Source organism: Dendrobates tinctorius, unplaced genomic scaffold (genome assembly GCF_039654945.1).
Source record: "Dendrobates tinctorius isolate UK_male_01 unplaced genomic scaffold, ASM3965494v1 ptg000075l, whole genome shotgun sequence".
In the NCBI taxonomy this organism is placed as follows: Eukaryota; Metazoa; Chordata; class Amphibia; order Anura; family Dendrobatidae; genus Dendrobates; species Dendrobates tinctorius.
This window is the reverse complement of record NW_027361743.1, coordinates 25331638-25351224: the sequence shown is the minus strand read 5'-3', so window position 1 is coordinate 25351224 and position 19587 is coordinate 25331638. Positions and strand designations below refer to the sequence as shown.

The 19587-nt window shown below is 49.5% G+C and overlaps 1 protein-coding gene across 2 annotated transcripts in view; it reads right to left on the bottom strand.

Moving 5' to 3' along the window:
• RNF17 (ring finger protein 17) overlaps positions 1 to 19587 on the bottom strand; it is a 585601-nt gene that overhangs the window by 295304 nt on the left and 270710 nt on the right. For both annotated transcript variants that reach the window (XM_073583105.1, XM_073583106.1), the window contains 2 exons: positions 15369 to 15437; positions 15112 to 15270 (listed from right to left, as the gene is read on the bottom strand). In XM_073583105.1, the coding sequence (XP_073439206.1) occupies positions 15112 to 15270; positions 15369 to 15437 (228 nt within the window). The remainder of the gene's footprint in view (positions 1 to 15111; positions 15271 to 15368; positions 15438 to 19587) is intronic.

The window sequence follows — 19587 nt, the reverse complement described above, 5'->3', positions numbered from 1 at the left end:
CCGGAGTGATTGTCGGACCAGCGGAGACAAATTGCACCGATGACTGAGGGATAGCAACCTTCTGTCCCATGCTGACAAGAGCGCATGCTGAAGCGGACGGAGATGGAACTGGGCAAACGGGATTGCCTCCATCGCCGCCACCATTCTGCCCAACACACTCATGCCGTACCGGATGGATCTGGAGCCTGGCTGAAGAAGGTTCCGTACCCCCTGTTTGATCTTTCGCGCTTTGTCCTGAGGGAGGATCACCAGCCCCCGGGAGGTGTTGAAAACCATGCCTAGGAATACAATTCTCTGGGCTGGAACCAAGGACGATTTGTTCCGATTGATCAACCAGCCTAGACGCGCCAGGGTATCCAGCGTGATACTGACATTCTCCTGGCACGCCTGAAAGGACGGCCCCTTTACCAAAAGGTCGTCCAGGTAAGGTAGTACCGTTATGCCCCGAGCATGCAGGATGGCCATAACCACCGCCATTATCTTCGTAAAGACTCTGGGAGCAGTGGCCAGACCGAAGGGCAGAGCAACAAATTGAAAATGTCGCCCTCCAATCGCAAAACGCAGGAACCTCTGGTGTGGAGGAAAAATCGGAATGTGCAGATATGCATCCTGCACATCGATCGAGGCCAGGAACTCCCCTGGATCCATGGCTGCAATGACCGAACGGAGGGATTCCATCCGGAACCGCCTGACTCTGATGAATTTGTTTAGGATTTTTAGATCTAATACTGGCCTTACTGTCCCGTCCTTTTTGGGGACCGAAAACAGGTTGGAGTAAAAACCTTGTGTCTCTTCGCTTTTCGGTACTGGGACAATGACCCCGTTGCGCTGTAGCGTCATTATGGCCTGTAACAAACTCTCCGCCTGCGACTCTGTTCCGGAAAGCCGGGAACGGAAGAATCGCCGTGGCGGGAGCCCGAGAAACTCTATCTTGTACCCGGACGATATCAATTCTGCCACCCAAGCGTCGCGTGCCACTGCGACCCAAACGTGGCTGAACTTTAGTAGGCGTCCGCCCACTCTGTCGTCCGAAGGTACTAAGCGCCTCGAGTCATTTTGCTGGAGGCTTTTGGGATCTGGCCCCCCTTGTTCTGGGCAAACGGCCTCGGCCTCTACCCAGCGGATTGGCTCTGTAAGAGATTTGCCTTTCCCTAATCTGACCATCATTTGCGGAGGTGGATGCTCTGGCCGAAGACCCCCTCCAGGGGTTACGAAAAGGCCGAAAACGCCTCTGTGTCTGCCTGAATGCTGGCCAAGTCCTCTGCTGCGGGAGGAAACTACTCCTCCCCCATGTGGCTTCTGAGATAAGCTTATCAAGCTTCTCACCGAACAACCGATTGCCCTGAAACGGCAATGAGGTCAAGGACTTTTTGGAGATAGAATCCGCCTTCCACAATCTCAGCCATAATGCTCGCCTAATGGCGATCGCATTTGCTGCTGCCACCGCAGAACACTCGGCCGCGTCCAGAGAGGCGCTGACGAGAAAATCACTTGCCCCTAAGATCTGATTTGTCACCTCCAAGACCTCCGCAGGCAGGTCTCTGTCTTGGAGGGCATTCTGCAGAGCGTCCGCCCACGAAACCATGGCCTTAGCCACCCAAGTAGCCGCAAAGGAGGGGGCAAGGGCCGACCCCGCTGCCTCATACACCGAGCGGGCAAGCCCCTCTATAAGGCGATCAGTTGGGTCCTTGATAGAAGAACCGCTGGGTATCGACAATAGCGATCTTGACGCTAAACGAGATACCGGTGGGTCCACTACTGGCGACTCCACCCATCCCTTATGGAGTTCAGGAGGAAACGGATACTTAGCTTGCAGCGCTTTTTGCATTGCAAAACGCTTATCCGGGTGTTCCCTATGTTTCTGAACTAGCTCCTCGAACTCCGGATGCGTGGCAAACCTTCTATGCGGTCGCCTGGTCTTTTTGAAGGAGACCTTGTGACCTGAGGCCGTAGACACATCGTCCTCGATCTCTAAAGTCTGGTTGACTGCCTCAATGAGGCTGTCCACCGAGTCTTGGTATCCCAGGCTTTCTGGATTCCAGGCCTCCTCCTCCTCCTCGCCCTCATCCTGCTCGCTTCCTGAGCTCGGCGACGGGGAACGAGATACCCTAATACCCGCCACCGAAGCCCCAGAGGGTCCGGCCGACGGGGAACGAGCTCTTTTGCTATGAGCTTGTCTGGTGCTGGAGCGGCCTCTAACGGTCGGAGGGTCCTGAGACGTGGATGAGCTGTCTTCCGCTGGCAGACCACCATCCTTGTCCCTACCTGGGCCTTGGAGAGACTCAATTGCCTTTGTAAGGGATATCATAGAGTTTGATAAAGACACCGCCCATTCTGGAGGGTCCTGACCTCTGGGCTCTGCAACAATGGGGGGCTCCTGGGCTCGCTCCGACTCGCAGGCTTCACAAAATTTACCCGGCTGTGCTTTAGGCAGCCTGACGCCACAGGAAACGCAAACAGCGTATAGGAAAGAGTGAGCTTTCCCTTTGCCAGACATATTGCAAGGTAGGGTAGGAGGAGGAGGATAACCCCTTCCTTGACTACTAGTGCGGCACTCGCAACGGGGATGCACTTACCCACCGGTAATGGCCCAACTTTGCGTCTCTTCCGTGCAGCGTTACCCGCCGGGGCACTCGCACTCCAGGAGATAGGGGGCGGCTTCCGGCCCCACTTCGGCGAGGAAATGCAAGGAGGGGGGCGGGAGGTCCCCGGTAACTGTGCGCGCCCGCCGCTCTCCGCCCCCGGAAGTTAGTGGGCGGGGCTTCCGGCTATCCCCGGAAGTCGGCGGGCGCGCGGACTCCGGACCTCCCCATACCGCGGGGACCGTGGCCGCCTGCGGGTCTCTGGCCGCCCTCCACGTGCGGCGTTGGAGGGAGGGGGCGGGAGCTCCCCGGTCACTGTGCGCGCCCGCCGCTCTCCGCCCCCGGAAGTTAGTGGGCGGGGCTTCCAGCCATCCCCGGAAGTCGGCGGGCGCGCGGACTCCGGACCTCCCCATACAACGGGGACCGTGGCCGCCCGCGGGGCTCTGGCTGCACTCCACGTGCGGCGTTGGAGGGAGGGGGCGGGAGCTCCCCGGTCACTGTGCGCGCCCGCCGCTCTCCTCCCCCGGAAGTCGGCGGGCGCGCGCTCACGGATCTCCTGCTTACCCACCGGGGGCAGCGCCGGGTGAGAGACGGACTACCTGGTCCCGGCCTGATCAACCAAAGGTGAGCCGGGCCGCCGAGGGGGCTCCACGGAGGTGCTTCTCAACCCCATCCCTGGGCAGGGAGGGATGCTACTGTACCGCTCTCCGCTCTCCGCTTCAATCCCTGGCTTACCTGCGCCTCCAACTCCACCCCTGGACTCACTACCTAGGGGTGGTAGGGGCATTTCCACGTTGCAGGAGAGAACAACGTGGAGGATCGCTCACACGTGCTCGCCCGTTGGGGACGATGGGGAAACCGCAATCCTCTTATCAGGATGCGTTGCCGCCTCTTTCAAAATAAAAAAGAAAAATAGTTGTCTGGGGAAAAGTCCCAGATGTGTCCCTCGGTGCGGGAGAGAAACACGTGGAGGGTTACTCACACGTGGTCGCCCGTTGATGATTTGGGGAGATCGGATCCTCTCTATAGGATCCGTCGCCCCTGTCTTATCTTCATAGAGGGAAAAAAAAAAAAAAAAAACCTAGTCTGGAGCTCCAGACTGCGTGTGCCTCCATCAGACACTAAGCAAAAAACTGAGTTACGCCCGGTCTGGGGGCGAGGGTGTATGCGGCGGAGGAGGAGCTAACTCTTTTTTTTGTATACTTAGTGTCAGCCTCCAGACGGCAGAAGCACACACCCACAGTCTCTGTGTCCCCCAATGAGACGAAGGAGAAAAGATTTGAGTAGAACCCTGAAAACCGTTCGTTTGGAGGAACGGGAACGATTACTCCGGCGGAAAGAAGGGATGAGACGGCCTGGAGGAACCCTGAAATCTGGGACCGCTGTCTTGGAGGACGAGACAGGCAAAACCGTTTGTTTGGGGGGATGCAAATTCAATTTTGTATCCGGATGCGACAATTTCCCTGACCCAAGCGTCGTCGACAACAAACAGCCAAGCGTCCCTGAAAAAGGAAAGTCTGCCTCCCACCCTGGAAGAACTTCCAGGTGGGGGTGACCCGTCACTTGGAGGAAAATCTACCGGCACGGGAGCCTGAAGACCTGTAACACTGTCCTCAAGACCCCCAGCGGGGAGCGGGTTTGTACGAAGGTTTTTTCTGCTCCCGCTCCCTAGAGGCGGAGGGCCGGTCTTGCTGGGCGAATCTGTCTGTGGAAGAAAAGGAACGAAAGGGCCTAAACGGCCGAAGACCTTTTCTGTTAAAAAAGCGTTTAGGCCGGGACTGGGGAAGAGAAGTGCTTTTACCACCAGTGGCATCGGAAATTATCTGATCCAGCTTGGCTTCAAAGAGCCTGGAACCATGGAATGCCAGGTTGGTAAGCGACTTCTTATGAGGTGGTATCCGCATTCCATGACTTAAGCCAAAGGACCCGACGTATGACTACTATGTTGCTGCTAGCCCTTGCTACGCACCCGGCCGCATCCAAGGAGGCGGCCAACAGGTATTTACCTGCATGATTAATTTGATCTGCTAGACCTGCCTGCTCATCTTGCGGGGCTGCCGCTAAGATGCCCTTGCGAAGAATTTTTGCCCAAGCCGAAATGATTTTCGCCACCCAGGCGGATGCGAAAATAGGACAAAGGGAGGCGCCGGAAATTGATTTATCCATCGATTCTGTCTGTCTGTTGGATCTTTAAGCGATGCACCGTCCGGAAGGGATAGAACCGTTTTAGAGGCTATCCGGGAAACTGGGGGATCCACCTCGGGAGCCTTGGTCCACATCAAAGGGGTACAGCCCTGGTGGAATGCGCCCTGATGTTCCCTGGAGGATCTTCGTTTTTTGCGGAGTAGGCTAAACGAATGGCCTCTCTGATCCACCGGGAAATGGTGCTCTTCGTGACTCCATACCCCTTCTTACAGCCCTGAAATGAAACAAATAGGGCCCTACTCTGCCTCCAACTGTTGGACCTCTCAATACATTTCAGGACAGTTCTTTTGACGTCCAGAGTATGGAGCTTCTGCTCTTCCGGAGTAGAGGGATTTTTATAGAAGGTTGGGAGGAGTATCTCCTGAGATCTATGGTATTTTGTTGCCACTTTTGGCAGGTAGCCAGGGTCTGGTTTTAATACCAATCTGTCTTGGTATTCTTGGAAAAAAGGTGGATCTCTTGACAAGGCCTGGATATCACCCACTCTTCTAGCTGAGGTCAGTGATACTAAGAGGGCCATTTTAAGTGCTAAGTATTTGAAGGGTATTGTGTCGATCGGCTCAAAGGGGTCTACCGTTAGGGCGTCTAAGACCAGATTTAGATCCCATGTAGGGACGGAGGGTATGTGGATTGGAGCTATTCGTTCACATGCTGTAATGAAACGAGTTATCCACTTGTTGCCTGCTATATTATGGCCATATAGTGCTCCTAATGCCGATATTTGTACTCTCAGTGTATTTACTGCTAAGCCTAAGTCTTTCCCCTTCTGCAGAAATTCCAAGATTGGGATTATCGGAACTTCTGCTGTATGAGGTACTGTATGGAATTGAAGAAATTTTTTCCATATTCTAGTGTAAATTTGGGTTGTGGACTGTTTTCTACTTTGTAGTAGTGTAGTAATTAAGGACTCCGAGAATCCTCTTGTCCTCAATAACTGCCTCTCAAATTCCACGCCGTCAAGTGCAAGCTGAGCACTTGAGGGTGGAAAAAGGGGCCTTGGGAGAGTAGATTGGCAGTCGGAAGGATCCAAGGATCTTTTATTGACATAATCTGCAGCCACGAAAACCACGGTCTTTTTGGCCAGAACGGTGCTATTAAGATTATTCTTGCTTTGTCGTCTCTGATCTTCCGAATTACTTGAGGTAGGAGGATCAATGGAGGGAACGCATACGCCAGGTTGAAATTCCATGGAGTCAGAAAGGCGTCCAGAATGTCTGGGTGATCTGATGGAGATAGGGAGGCAAATGTTTTTATCTGCCTGTTCTCCTTTGTGGCGAAAAGGTCCACCTCGGGTTGTCCCCATGAGGCTACTATGTCCCTGAAGACCTTCCGATTGAGGCACCACTCTCCTTGTCGTAGAGTGTGTCGGCTTAGGAAGTCTGCCTTTTGATTGCTCTCGCCTCTGATATGAAGGGCCGAGAGGGACAAAAAATAGTTTTCTGCTAAGTTTAAAATTCTTGACGCTGAAGACATCAGAGTCTCTGATCGAGTTCCTCCTTGTCTGTTTATATATGCCACTGTGGTGGTGTTGTCCGACAGGATCCTTACATGCTTCTGTTGGAGCTGCGGAAGGAAGTTGTATAGAGCATAGAACACTGCAGTCAGTTCTTTTAAATTAGATGAGTAATCGCATTCCTCTTTACTCCACCTTCCCTGACGAAACCCATTCTCCATGTGGGCTCCCCAGCCCTGGGGACTGGCATCGGTGGTTACGATACAGGATGGAACTATAACCCATGGAACTCCTGAACATAAATGGTTATCGTCTAACCACCACTCTAGGGAAGTCAAGACTTCTTGTGACAGGGTTATTTTGCTCTGCAAATGACCACTATGTCGCTTATCCTCTTGGAGGATCTGGTTTTGTAGCGTACGGACATGGTACTGGGCCCACCGGGGTGCAAGAATTTAGTGATCCTAATAGTGACATTGCTTCTCTCAAGGATACACGTGGTTTATCTATAGCTGCTTGTATTTTTTGTTTTGTGAGGGTGATTTTTACCTGAGGTAGTAGACATCTCTGGGTCAAGGAATCTAGATGAAATCCCAGAAATGTCTGGAGAGATTGCGGATCGAGTCTGGACTTTTGGATATTGATGATCCAGCCAAGGCTCTGAAAAGAGGAGATTGCGTCAGTTACGCGTTCAGTACATTGTTTGACTGAATTCCCAATTATTAGGAAGCCGTCTAGATATGGCACAATTAGTGTGTCTTTTTGGCGAAGGTAGGCCATCACTTCTGCCATCACCTTGGTAAATATTCTTGGTGCCGTGGAAAGCCCGAAGGGCATTGCCGCGTATTGGAAATGACGAATCCTTCCCTCGACTTCCACTGCGACTCTTAGGTATTTCTGGAATCTGTTGTGTATAGGGAGATGATAATAAGCATCTTTTAAATCAATCCCTGCCATTACGCAATTTGGGAAAAGAAGCTTTATAGTGGATCTAATTGATTCCATTTTGAAATTATAATTTTTTATAAATGAATTTAGCTTCTTTAAATTAATAATGGTTCTAAACGTACCGTCTGGTTTAGGCACCAAAAACAGGGGAGAGTAAAAACCTCTACCCTGTTGTTCCTCAGGGACGTCAACTAAAACTTTTTTAGCTAGTAGGACTCGAATCTCGTCTTCGAGAGCCTTTTGCTGAAGTGAGGAATTAAGGCGAGTTATAACAAAGAACTCATAGGGGATCCGAAGGAATTCAATCTTTATTCCTTCCTTGATTATTGTGACGTCCGCCTGCGGGTCTGGGCTGCAGCCAGGCAACACCCCGAGAAACACTGATACCCTTTACCCCTATACAGGGATCTGGATTTATAGCAGAGCCCAGGAGGCGCTGTCTGAATAGGAGCAGTGACCAGAGCAGGACGGTCGCCAGAAAGGTGTTCCAATACGGGACACAGACGTGGAGATATGCGAGTCTAAACCAGTCGGGCAGCAATGGTACAAAAACGGTAGACAGAAGCAGAGTCAGATTCAGGCCGAGAGTCATAAACCAGGAGAGTAGCAGAGGTACAGAATCGTTAGGCAGAAGCAGAGTCAGATTCAGGCCGAGAGTCATAAACCAGGAGAGTCGCAGAGGTACAGAATCGTTAGGCAGAAGGAGAGTCAAAAGTCCAGGCCAAAGTCAGTCAGTCAGAAAGCAATTCACACAATAATACACAGGGGAACCAAGAATATATCCGGCGGCTTGCAAGACCAGTCCCAAGGTATTTCAGGGATCAGGTCACCCCTCATAGGTTCCTGGACTGATGATGTCATCAGTACCGCCCCCAGGACCAGGCCAGATGGAGATGCAGTAACCTCTTGATGACTGACAGAGGGGTGGAGCCTGCGTCCACCAGATGCCTGCGCAGGTGCCCTTACTCTGTCAGCACCATAACTCCCGGGCGAGCCATGGCGCCTCCTAGTGACCGCGACAGGAGCAGCAGACCCAGAATTTAACGGCGACGTGACAGACCGGCGCCTCCTAGAGGCTAAAGCCGGGACAGTAGGCTCTGAGCCTGACGTGACAGAACCACGGCCCTGTCCAGTGGCCGAGGCAGGAACAGCCGTCCCTGAGTCTGACGATAAAGTGGCGGTCCGGCGCCTCCTAGAGGCCGCGACCGGAACAGCAGGCCCTAAGTCTGGCGGAAACGTGACAGTACCCCCCCCTCCAAGAGGGGCCTCCGGACCCTCAAAACCCGGTTTATCAGGGTGAAGGAGGTGAAACCTTCTAATCAACCCCTTGGCATGAATGTCACTAGCGGGGACCCAGGACCTCTCCTCTGGGCCATAGCCTTTCCAATGAACTAAATATTGCACAGACTTTCTCACTAAACGGGAATCAAGGATGCCCTGGACTTCGTACTCCAAGGCACCCTTGACCAAAACTGGAGGAGGAGGGGACTGGACGGGATGAATTGGGGAGCGGTACACCTTGAGAAGGGATTTGTGGAAAACATTAGGAATTTTAAAAGACTGAGGGAGCCTTAAACGAAAGGCTACCGGGTTAATTACTTCTAATATCTCGTAGGGACCAATAAACCTGGGCCCCAGTTTGGCAGATGGCACCTTAAGCTTAATGTTTCTGGTAGACAGCCAAACTTTGTCCCCAACTCCTAGGTGCGGCCCCGTGGACCTCCGTTTATTTGCGGCCGAAGCCTGCCTGACCTGGGACCCTTTCAAGTTTGTGTTCACCTCCGACCAGATTGTCCTTAAGTGACGTATGGAATTCTCTACTCCCGGAAGCTCCGACATCTTGGCCGAAAATGAACCAAAACGTGGGTGCAAACCATGATTGCAGAAGAACGGGGTGGTTTTGATAGATTCCTGGTACTGGTTATTTAGAGCGAACTCAGCTAATGGGAGATGTTCCGCCCAATCAGACTGATGTTCCGAGACATAGCAGCGAAGATATTGCTCTAGAGCCTGGTTGGTACGCTCCGTTTGACCATTGGTCTCAGGGTGGTAAGCGGAGGAGAAGGATAATTCAATACCAATACGTTTGCAGAATGCTCTCCAGAATTTGGAAACAAACTGGGTACCTCGGTCGGACACGATATTCTCTGGAGCGCCATGCAGCCTTATTACATGAACAATAAACAACTTACTCAGAGTTTCTGAATTAGGTAATCCAGAGAGGGGAACGAAATGACATTGCTTACTGAACCTGTCCACCACCACCCAGATACATGTCTTCCCCTCTGAGGGTGGTAGGTCAGTAATGAAGTCCATGGAGATGTGGGTCCATGGACTCTCTGGAGCGGGCAAGGACTGGAGCCAGCCGGCAGGCCGATTGTGAGGGGACTTGGCGCGAGCACAGATTTCACAAGCTAGTACATAATCCTTGCAGTCCTTAACTACCGTTGGCCACCAAAAACTCCTAGTCACAAGCCTGGCGGTATTATTGACCCCAGGATGGCCTGCCAGGACGGAGTCGTGCGACTCCTTCAGAACTTGTAGGCGAAACGGCGCTGGAACAAACAATTTCTGGGGGGGCGTCGAGTCAGGGGCTGGTTCTGGGGACCTACGGATCTCCTCCAGAAGGTCCAGAGACACAGCCGACACAACAATACCATTGGCCAGTATTGGAACTGGCTCCGAGTCCTCAGCCTGTGAGGGGCAGAAACTTCGAGAGAGAGCATCAGCCCTCACATTTTTGGTACCAGGACGAAAGGTTATTAAGAAATCAAACCTAGAGAAGAACAAGGCCCACCTCGCTTGTCTAGGATTTAATCTTTTAGCTGACTCCAGGTAAGTCAGATTCTTGTGATCTGTAATCACAGTGATCTTATGTTTGGCGCCTTCGAGGAAGTGGCGCCATTCCTCGAAGGCCCATTTGATCGCCAATAACTCCCGATTACCTATATCGTAATTCTTCTCAGTGGCAGAGAATTTGCGGGAGAAAAAGGCACATGGGCGAAGCTGAGTGAGTGATGCAGTGCCTTGCGACAGCACTGCTCCAACTCCGACCTCAGAGGCGTCCACCTCTACAATAAACGGGCGGTCCAGATCAGGCTGAACCAAAACTGGGTTGGCTACAAAGCACTCTTTTAACATAGCAAAAGCCTGAATTGCCTCAGGGTTCCAATTGGTCACGTCTGCCCCTTTTCGGGTCAAATCCGTGAGTGGTTTAGCAATTTCGGAGAAACCCCTGATGAATTTTCGGTAATAATTTGCAAACCCTAAAAATCGCTGCAGCGCTTTTAGCGACTTGGGTTGCACCCAAGTTTTAATAGGTTGGATCTTGGCAGGATCCATACGGAAGCCTGTGCTTGAAACCACATATCCTAAAAATTTTACCTCCTCCGCAAAAAAAACACATTTCTCAAGTTTAGCAAACAGGGAGTGTTCTCGCAGTCTCTGCAGTACAGAGCGAACGTGCTGAGCATGTGTCACAGGGTCAGCAGAATAAATCAAAATGTCATCTAAATACACGACGACATACACCCCACAAATGTCCCTGAAAATGTCATTTACAAAGTGCTGCAACACGGCAGGTGCGTTACTGAGTCCGAAGGGCATTACCAGGTACTCAAAGTGGCCAAGAGGGGTATTAAAGGCTGTTTTCCACTCATCCCCGTCTCTTATGCGGACTAGATTGTATGCCCCCCGGAGGTCCAGTTTAGTAAACCAACGGGCTCCCATTAGCTGATTAAAAAGATCAGGGATGAGTGGAAGCGGATACTGGTTCTTTATAGTGATTGCATTCAATTCCCGGTAGTCAATGCAGGGTCTGAGACCACCATCTTTCTTTTCTACAAAGAAGAAGCCAGCTCCAACTGGTGAAATGGACGGTCTAATAAACCCCTTTTTTAAGCTATCAGCTATGTACTCGTTCATAGCCTGACGCTCTGGACCTGAGAGATTAAATATTCTCCCTTTTGGGAGACGGGCATCTGGAATCAGATCTATAGGGCAATCATACTTTCTGTGAGGGGGTAGCTTTTCAGATTTTGCAATAGAAAAGACATCCTCAAAATCTCTGAAGGCAAACGGTATGTGGAGGGGTTTAACTTTAACTTGGTTTATTGTTAGCGACATGCAGTTTTCCTGACAGTGTGAACTCCAGCGTATAACATCGCCTAGGTGCCAGTCGATGACTGGATTATGCTGGCGTAGCCATGGCATCCCCAAAATGACTGCAGCAGATAAATTATCCATCACAAAAAATGACATAACCTCGGTATGCAATGCTCCCACCGACATAGTGATGTGCCATTAATAGCCGTAGTTTTTATAGGGGCATTAAGTCTTAATAGGGGTACACCGAGACTTTTAGCAACCAAAGAATCCATAAAATTCCCTTCAGATCCACAATCCACATATGCGTTCACACACTGAGATTTCTGACCAAAAGAAAGGGCAATAGGCAATAAAACTTTAGCCGCATCTGCGGGCAATACCTGTGCCCCTGGGCAACCATAGCCAGAGTTGCCCAGAGGCCGATGTCTCAGTAGTATGGATCTCTGACGCTCAGCTCTCTCTCTGAAGGCTCCAGACTGCAGCATACTGGTGCAGGAAGATGAAAGTGCTCCTTCAGGCTGTGCACTGAACCAGGTGTTTAGGCCAGAAATCAGCTCAGTCAGAAGAAGGGAGAGAGAAGAAAAAAAAAAAAAGTTCAGGGAGACTGCTTTTGTATATGCTGGATATATACACAAGAAGCAGTTTTTTTTTTATATGGCCGGATATAATGTGATGTCCGCCTGCGGGTCTGGGCTGCAGCCAGGCAACACCCCGAGAAACACTGATACCCTTTACCCCTATACAGGGATCTGGATTTATAGCAGAGCCCAGGAGGCGCTGTCTGAATAGGAGCAGTGACCAGAGCAGGACGGTCGCCAGAAAGGTGTTCCAATACGGGACACAGACGTGGAGATATGCGAGTCTAAAGCAGTCGGGCAGCAATGGTACAAAAACGGTAGACAGAAGCAGAGTCAGATTCAGGCCGAGAGTCATAAACCAGGAGAGTAGCAGAGGTACAGAATCGTTAGGCAGAAGCAGAGTCAGATTCAGGCCGAAAGTCATAAACCAGGAGAGTCGCAGAGGTACAGAATCGTTAGGCAGAAGTAGAGTCAGAAGTCCAGGCCAAAGTCAGTCAGTCAGAAAGCAATTCACACAATAACACACAGGGGAACCAAGAATATATCCGGCGGCTTGCAAGACCAGTCCCAAGGTATTTCAGGGATCAGGTCACCCCTCATAGGTTCCTGGACTAATGATGTCATCAGTACCGCCCCCAGGACCAGGCCAGATGGAGATGCAGTAACCTCTTGATGACTGACAGAGGGGTGGAGCCTGCGTCCACCAGATGCCTGCGCAGGTGCCCTTACTCTGTCAGCACCATAACTCCCGGGCGAGCCATGGCGCCTCCTAGTGACCGCGACAGGAGCAGCAGACCCAGAATTTAACGGCGACGTGACAGACCGGCGCCTCCTAGAGGCTAAAGCCGGGACAGTAGGCTCTGAGCCTGACGTGACAGAACCACGGCCCTGTCCAGTGGCCGAGGCAGGAACAGCCGTCCCTGAGTCTGACGATAAAGTGGCGGTCCGGCGCCTCCTAGAGGCCGCGACCGGAACAGCAGGCCCTAAGTCTGGCGGAAACGTGACAATTATGTTCAAAATCCATGGGTTTAACGTAATTTGTTCCCACTTGGTAAAAAAAAATTTTAATCTACCCCCAACTGGTGGGTCTAAACTCTTAATTTTTATCTCTCCTATATGTTGGCCCTCTGAAGATGGTACCCTTCTGCTTTTCGTCTTTCGTGGCCCATCTGTTCGTTCTGTCCGATTGCCTTCTTCTCCCGAATGGCCGTCTTTTAAAGGTTTTCCTATAAAACGGAATGGGAGAATCACTGAAGGCCTTTTTCCTTTCTTTTGCCTTGGCGAGAATTTCGTCTAAGGCTTTTCCAAAGAGGAACTCACCCTCGCATGGGGTTGCACTAATTTTGGATTTTGATTGTGCATCCCCTTTCCAGCTCTTTATCCACAGCGCGCGTCTGGCGTTATTCACCAGGGCTGCTGACCTCGCTGCCAGTCTTAGGGTGTCCGCTGAAGCGTCTGCCATAAAGGCAGCTGCACCTCTTATCAACGGGATGGCTGCACGCAGTTTCTCCCTTGACACTCTTTGCTCAATCTGCTGGTCTAATTGATCTAGCCATACCAGCATTGATCTAGCAGTACATGTGCTGGCTATTGCGGGTTTGAATACCCCGGTGGTGGATTCCCAGGACCTTTTGAGCGAAGATTCAGCTTTTCGGTCTAATGGGTCTGTTAACAATCCTGCGTCCTCGACCGGGATCGAGGTCTGTTTGGAAGTGGAGGATATGACGGCATCCACCTTTGGTACTTTAGTCCATTTTAATATCTTCATCAGTGAACGGGTATTTCCGTTTTGAGGCTGATGGGAGAAAACCCCTCTGGTCGTGTTTCTCCCACTCTCTTTTGGTGAGGTCCTTAATTGCCGGTATCACCGGAAATGATCTCCTCTTTTTCTCTGCCAATCCCGCAAACATAATGTGCTGCGCGGTTTGGGCTCCCCTTTCTTCTTCACATCCCATAGTATTTCTAACCGCTTTTACAAGGTTATCTACGCTGTCCAGTGGAAAACATGCGCGTCCTTCCATCTCCGAGGATGACGATGAGGACGTGGATGCGGAGCCTGAGTTTAACTCCTGTTCTTCCTCTGACTCTGAACTAACAATGACCTGTTTCTTATGACTGGACTCTGCGGGAGTGCTGGCGCGGTTGATGGCTTGTATTTCCTCCCTAATTATGGCTCGGATATCTTTGGAAGATATCGTCGACCCCTGCCTGGTCTCTTTCGTGCATTGTTTGCAGAGTTTTTTGGGGTAGGAGTCAGGGAGAGGATCTGAACATAATGCGCATTCTTTATGTTTAGTTTTTTCTTTTTTCTTTGACTGAAGTGAGAGGTCAAAGGTAAAGAGAGGGGGGGGAGGGAGGAGGTTAGCTTAATAGGTAGAGTATATACTTTGCACACTCACCCAGTGAAGCTTAATACCGGGTCGGATGGCTGAGACGGTCTGGATCGGGTTTCTGCTGCCTCGGTCCTGCGGGCAGTCTCTGTCCTGGCGCTGCGGTCCCTGGTGGAGTTGCCCCCAGCTGAATCCCGTGCTGGGGTTTGCGACTCTGCGGGGGACGACATGGTTCCAACGATGCAGCGCTGTTTTATCTTTCTTCTTGTCGTGCCTCCGGAAGTCGCCCTGTCACAGGGCGCATGCGCCGCGTCATCGCCATCCTACCCCGGAAGTTCAACCATTACTTCCGGGGTATAGGAGCGTCGGGTGCCGGCCGGCTTCCGCGCCACCGCTACTCACATGCGCGGCTCGCGCGCTCATGGCCTCACCTCCACGCTATATCCCCACCGATTGGGGGGGGAGGGGGATCCCCCGGATGCCGGGCCGGACCGGCCCGCTCCCTGGTAAGACCGGGCGGCCCTCCCCGGACCCGGTCATTACCACTATGCCACCAGACGAGGGGGGAGCCGTCAAACGGAATCTCCCCCGACGCTGCTTCCGGACCGCAGCCCCTGCCGTTCCCGAGGAGACCGCACAGGCGGATGCATGGCCCGGGTAAGATCCTGCAGGATCCTGCTCCATTTGGAACAGGAAACCAAAACTGAGGAGGAAAGGCGGACCGCCCCTTTTATCTTTCCTGTAGGGTTTCCTGTTCCAAATGGGCGGATCCGATACCTCCAGTGGGTGCTGTCATGGCGAAGAGTAAAAAAAAGATATATCGAGACCAATTCAAGAGGCTAAGTAAGAAAACAAAACAAAGGCACTTGGTCCCCCATCTATACACAAGGTAAATGTGTTCTAAGTACCTAGCTGCAGAACGTCTGTAGGGAGACAATGGCTGCACCTCCGACTAAGCGTAGTCAGCATCCGCTCGAGCATGATGATCTGCCTTTTCTGGGTGAAATGGTGGATATAAAAGCTGCAGGGATTTGTTACATGACTTAGGTATACAAGATCCTGTGTGGCTGCAAAAAGAAAAAAATACATTAAAAAAAGAACAGTTAAATTCTAAATATGTGATTAATATTATAGACAGGTGCAAAAGAATGGAAGTGAGACTCACAGGTCTTCTGACAAAATTGAGCAGAGGCACCCATCATCTTCTGACCTTCCTTGAACCTCTTGGTCCTTTCTGTAAATAGAATTTTAAAATAAAATAAACAGTCGTGTACAGAATTACATAGAGATTTAAAACTTTCGCACAAACAGTTTTTATTACACCTTAAACCCGTTCCCTCCTCAGTCAGCTTTAGTTTTTGCACTTTTGTTGTTTCCTCCCCTCCTACCAAAAGCCACTACTTCGGATAGTTTCACATTTGCGTTTGGAGGTGCAGCGGACGCTCGCCGTGAGGCTCTGCCCCCTGCCGCGCCTCCTCCGGTCAGCTCCGCCTATGGGCGCATGCCACTGCATACCCTATCTTTAGAATTGGGTACGCAGGCCATGCGCAGGTATGCTTTTGCCGCCGCATGCGTCCTTTTGACGGTGCGTCGAGCGCACTAAAATGCAATACGTTGCGTTTGGTGTAGGTCACAGCACCGTCAAAAGGAGACATGCGGCGTCAAAAGCATACCTGCGCACGGCTTGTGTACCCAATGCTAAAGATAGGGTACGCAGGCCGCATGCAGCAACATGCAACCATAGGCAGAGCTGATCAGAGGAGGCACGGCGGAGGGGGGGGGGGGAGCTTCACGCCGAGCGTCCGCTGCGCCTCCAAACGCAAATGTGAAACCAGCCTTATTTAGTCCCTATCCACATAGCTGTATGATGACTTGTTACTTGCAGGAAGAGTGGCATTTTTTAAATGACATTCATTTTACCATTCAATATACTGAAAAACAGGAGAAAAAAATTCCAAGTGCGGTAAAATTGTGAAAAAAAAATGCTACTCATATTTCGCTATATTTTTTAGTTTTCAGAGCCAGCAGTTTGTGGTAAGAGTTACTCTGAATCATAATTCTTCGGATCAGCACGGCGATGACAAAACTTCATAGGTTTTTTTTTTTTTTTCAGTCAAGTAGAGAAAAAAATATTCAGACATTTTTAAAAAGCAAAGAACAAAAATTCCATTAATTTTTTCTGGTCCTGTGAAATTTTTGTTTTTATGTCGATTGAGCTGGTTGAAGACACTTGATTTTTTGTGCTAAGCGGAAGGTTTAACCCCCTTCATGACTGAAGCCTTTCAGTTTTGCAATTTCATTTTTCGCTCCCCTCCTTCCCAGAGCCATAACTTTTTTATTTTTCCGTCAAAATGGCCATGTAAGGGCTTATTTTTTGCAGGACGAGTTTTACTTTTGAAATACATTATTGGTTTTAGCACGTCGTGTAACAGACGGGAAAATGGGAAAAAATCCAAATGCGGTGAAATTGCAAAAACAGTGCAATCCCACACTTTTTTTTTTCTTGGCTTTTTTGCTAGGTTCACTCAATGCTAAAACTGGCATTATGATAAAACATCATGGTTCTCCAGGTCATTACGAGTTCGTAGTCACCAAACATGTCTAGGTTCTTTTTTTTATCTAAGTGGTGAAAAAAATTCCAAACTTTGCTTAAAAATTTTTTTCCAAGACTCAAAGCGTCTCCATTTTTCGTGATCTCGGGTCAGGTGAGGGCTTATTTTTTGAGCGCCGAGCTGACTTTTTTTTTTGTTTATTAAACTTTGAAACAAGAAAAGGATGTAATGTACAGCATACATATTTGCTTGTGGTTGTGAACATTGTACAGAGCATACACATTACCGTCTATTTGTTAAATACTACACAAAAGTTGAACACTTATTAATAATAAAGGGGTAATATATGCATAATCCCCCAAGCATATACAAAGACCAAAGACCAACAGGCTATACATTATGAGCATGTACATCAATCATATCTCACAGGCCTTTATCATGTTGCTCAGATAATGTAGATTAATAAGTTCCTAAACTAAACTACGACTACGTCAACTAGTTACTAATTCGCAGCCTACTATCTTGCACTATATTATCTCATATGCAATGTCTCCATTCTACAAAGTAAGACGAGAAGAATTCCACTTCTCCCAGATCTTTCCAAATTTTCCCAAGCATCCCCTGTTCTGATATAACGTGCGCTCGTATGGAACAATCGTATTTACCAAGTCAATCCAAGTTCTAAGAGAGGGACATGAATTACTCATCCACCGTAGTGCCAATACTTTCCATGCCATAAACAGCGTCTCACGTAGAAAAATCCCAACATGGTGACCCCAAATCTCTTTCTCCCATACCCCAAACAAGCAGACCAGTGGTTCAAGAGGGACAGGAGTTTGCACCAGTGATGACAAGAATAGCGTCACCTCTTTCCAGTAATGAAGGATAGTGGGACATTGCCATATCATGTGAATAAAATCTGCATCTGGTGAGTGACATCGCAGACATTCCGATGATTGGAATCGACCCATCCTGAAAAGTCGTATCAGAGTCAAGTATGATTGGTTTATTATATACAGCTGTATCATTCTATTATTAATAGATGGTGATACTCCGATCGGGGACTCCAGGATCTCTTCCCACTCCTCTCCCTGCGTATTAGGAATGAGTCGTCCCCACTTCCCTTTAACAGAGCTTATGGCAGATTCTGCTCCCACCAACAGCAAGTACGAAAGAGGAGATAAGGCCTTGGGGACCCTGTGAATTAAGAATTCCTATCAAAGGTAGGGACGAAATGGCACGGACCTCATCCATACACCTTATGTGTGACTGAAGAGCAGATCTTAGTTGTAAATAGTGGAAAAATTGAGATCTCGGAACATCACGTTTAGCCTGTATCTGTTCGAAAGACATTAAGGTTCCATGATCATACAGGTCTCCTACCAAGGAGACATTATGTTGAATCCAAAAATCAGTGGACGGGTGACTTGGCAACACCGGAAAATAGACATTTTTCCATAGGGGCATTTCAGCTATGATATCCTTAAATCCGATCACTTTCTTAATTTGCCTCCATACTAATCGTGCCAGACGGAGCAAGGGCAGTAAACGATGTGACCTGGGAATTAAGATTCACAAAGAAGGACTTGGGTACCATTACAGCACTGTGCTGAAGGGAATAAGCTAAGTATGGGAAGTAATATTTTAATCAGGTTAATCCGTCCAGCCATAGACAGCGGTAATTTGCTCCAAGTTGCAAATTTAACTCTAACCAGCTCTAGCAATGGGCAGACATTAAGTTGTAAGTCGAGCGAACTGTTATGGGATACATGGACACCCAGGTACAATACGCTAGGTACAATAGACAACGAGGAGAGAGCCTCATGTCGAGGCATCGGGGAATGGGATAGGGGTAACAGAGCAGACCTTTCCCAATTTATATATAAGCCCGAATATTTACTGAATCCATCTATGGTGGCAATCACTTGAGGCAAAGTTTCCTCCGCCTCGTCCATAAATATCACCATATCATCTGCATATAAACCTATGGTATCTACCCAACCCGCTATAGCTATACTCCTAATACCAGGGGAAGACCTTATACGTATAGCCAATGACTCAATCGCAAGGGCGAAGAGGGCCAGGGAAAGGGGGCACCCCTGTAATGAAAAGGACTCAGATATGGAATTGTTCACGATAATACAGGCTTTAGGTTTCATATATAGTGTTTTGACCCATTTTATAAACTTATCGCCAAAGTCATATCTCTGTAGGCATGCGGAGAGGAAAGGCCACTCAAGAGAGTCAAAAGCCTTGGCGCCATCTAACGATGCCAGTGCCCATTTGTTGTCTGGCACTCGAGAACTATATTGGACTATTGACTGGACTCGTCTGATGTTAATTGAAGTGCTCTTACTAGGCATAAAGCCCGTCCGGTGAGGATGTATAAGGTTTAGTATAATCGAATTTAATCTGGTGGCGAGATTCTTAGTAAAGATTTTATAGTCCACATTTACTAACGATATGGGACGATAGGATCCACATTCTAAAGGGTCCTTCCCCTCCTTCCTAAGCACTATGATATTGGCCTTGTAAAAGGATTCAGGCATAGATTCCCCCTCCCATATTCCCCAAAATACCTTTATCAGAAGTGGTGTTAATATGTCTCGGTATTTTCTATACAATTCAACAGGGAACCCGTCCGACCCAGGAGCCTTACCAGATGCCATGTCCGTTATGGCATTCTCTATCTTTTCCACAGTGAATTCAGCGTCCATAAAGGCTCGCTGATCAGGATCTAAGGTAGGGAATGTTACATCTGACAAGTAATCCCAACACCTCAAATCATCAGAGTCACTTTTAGATTCATATAATGACTTATAATAATCACAA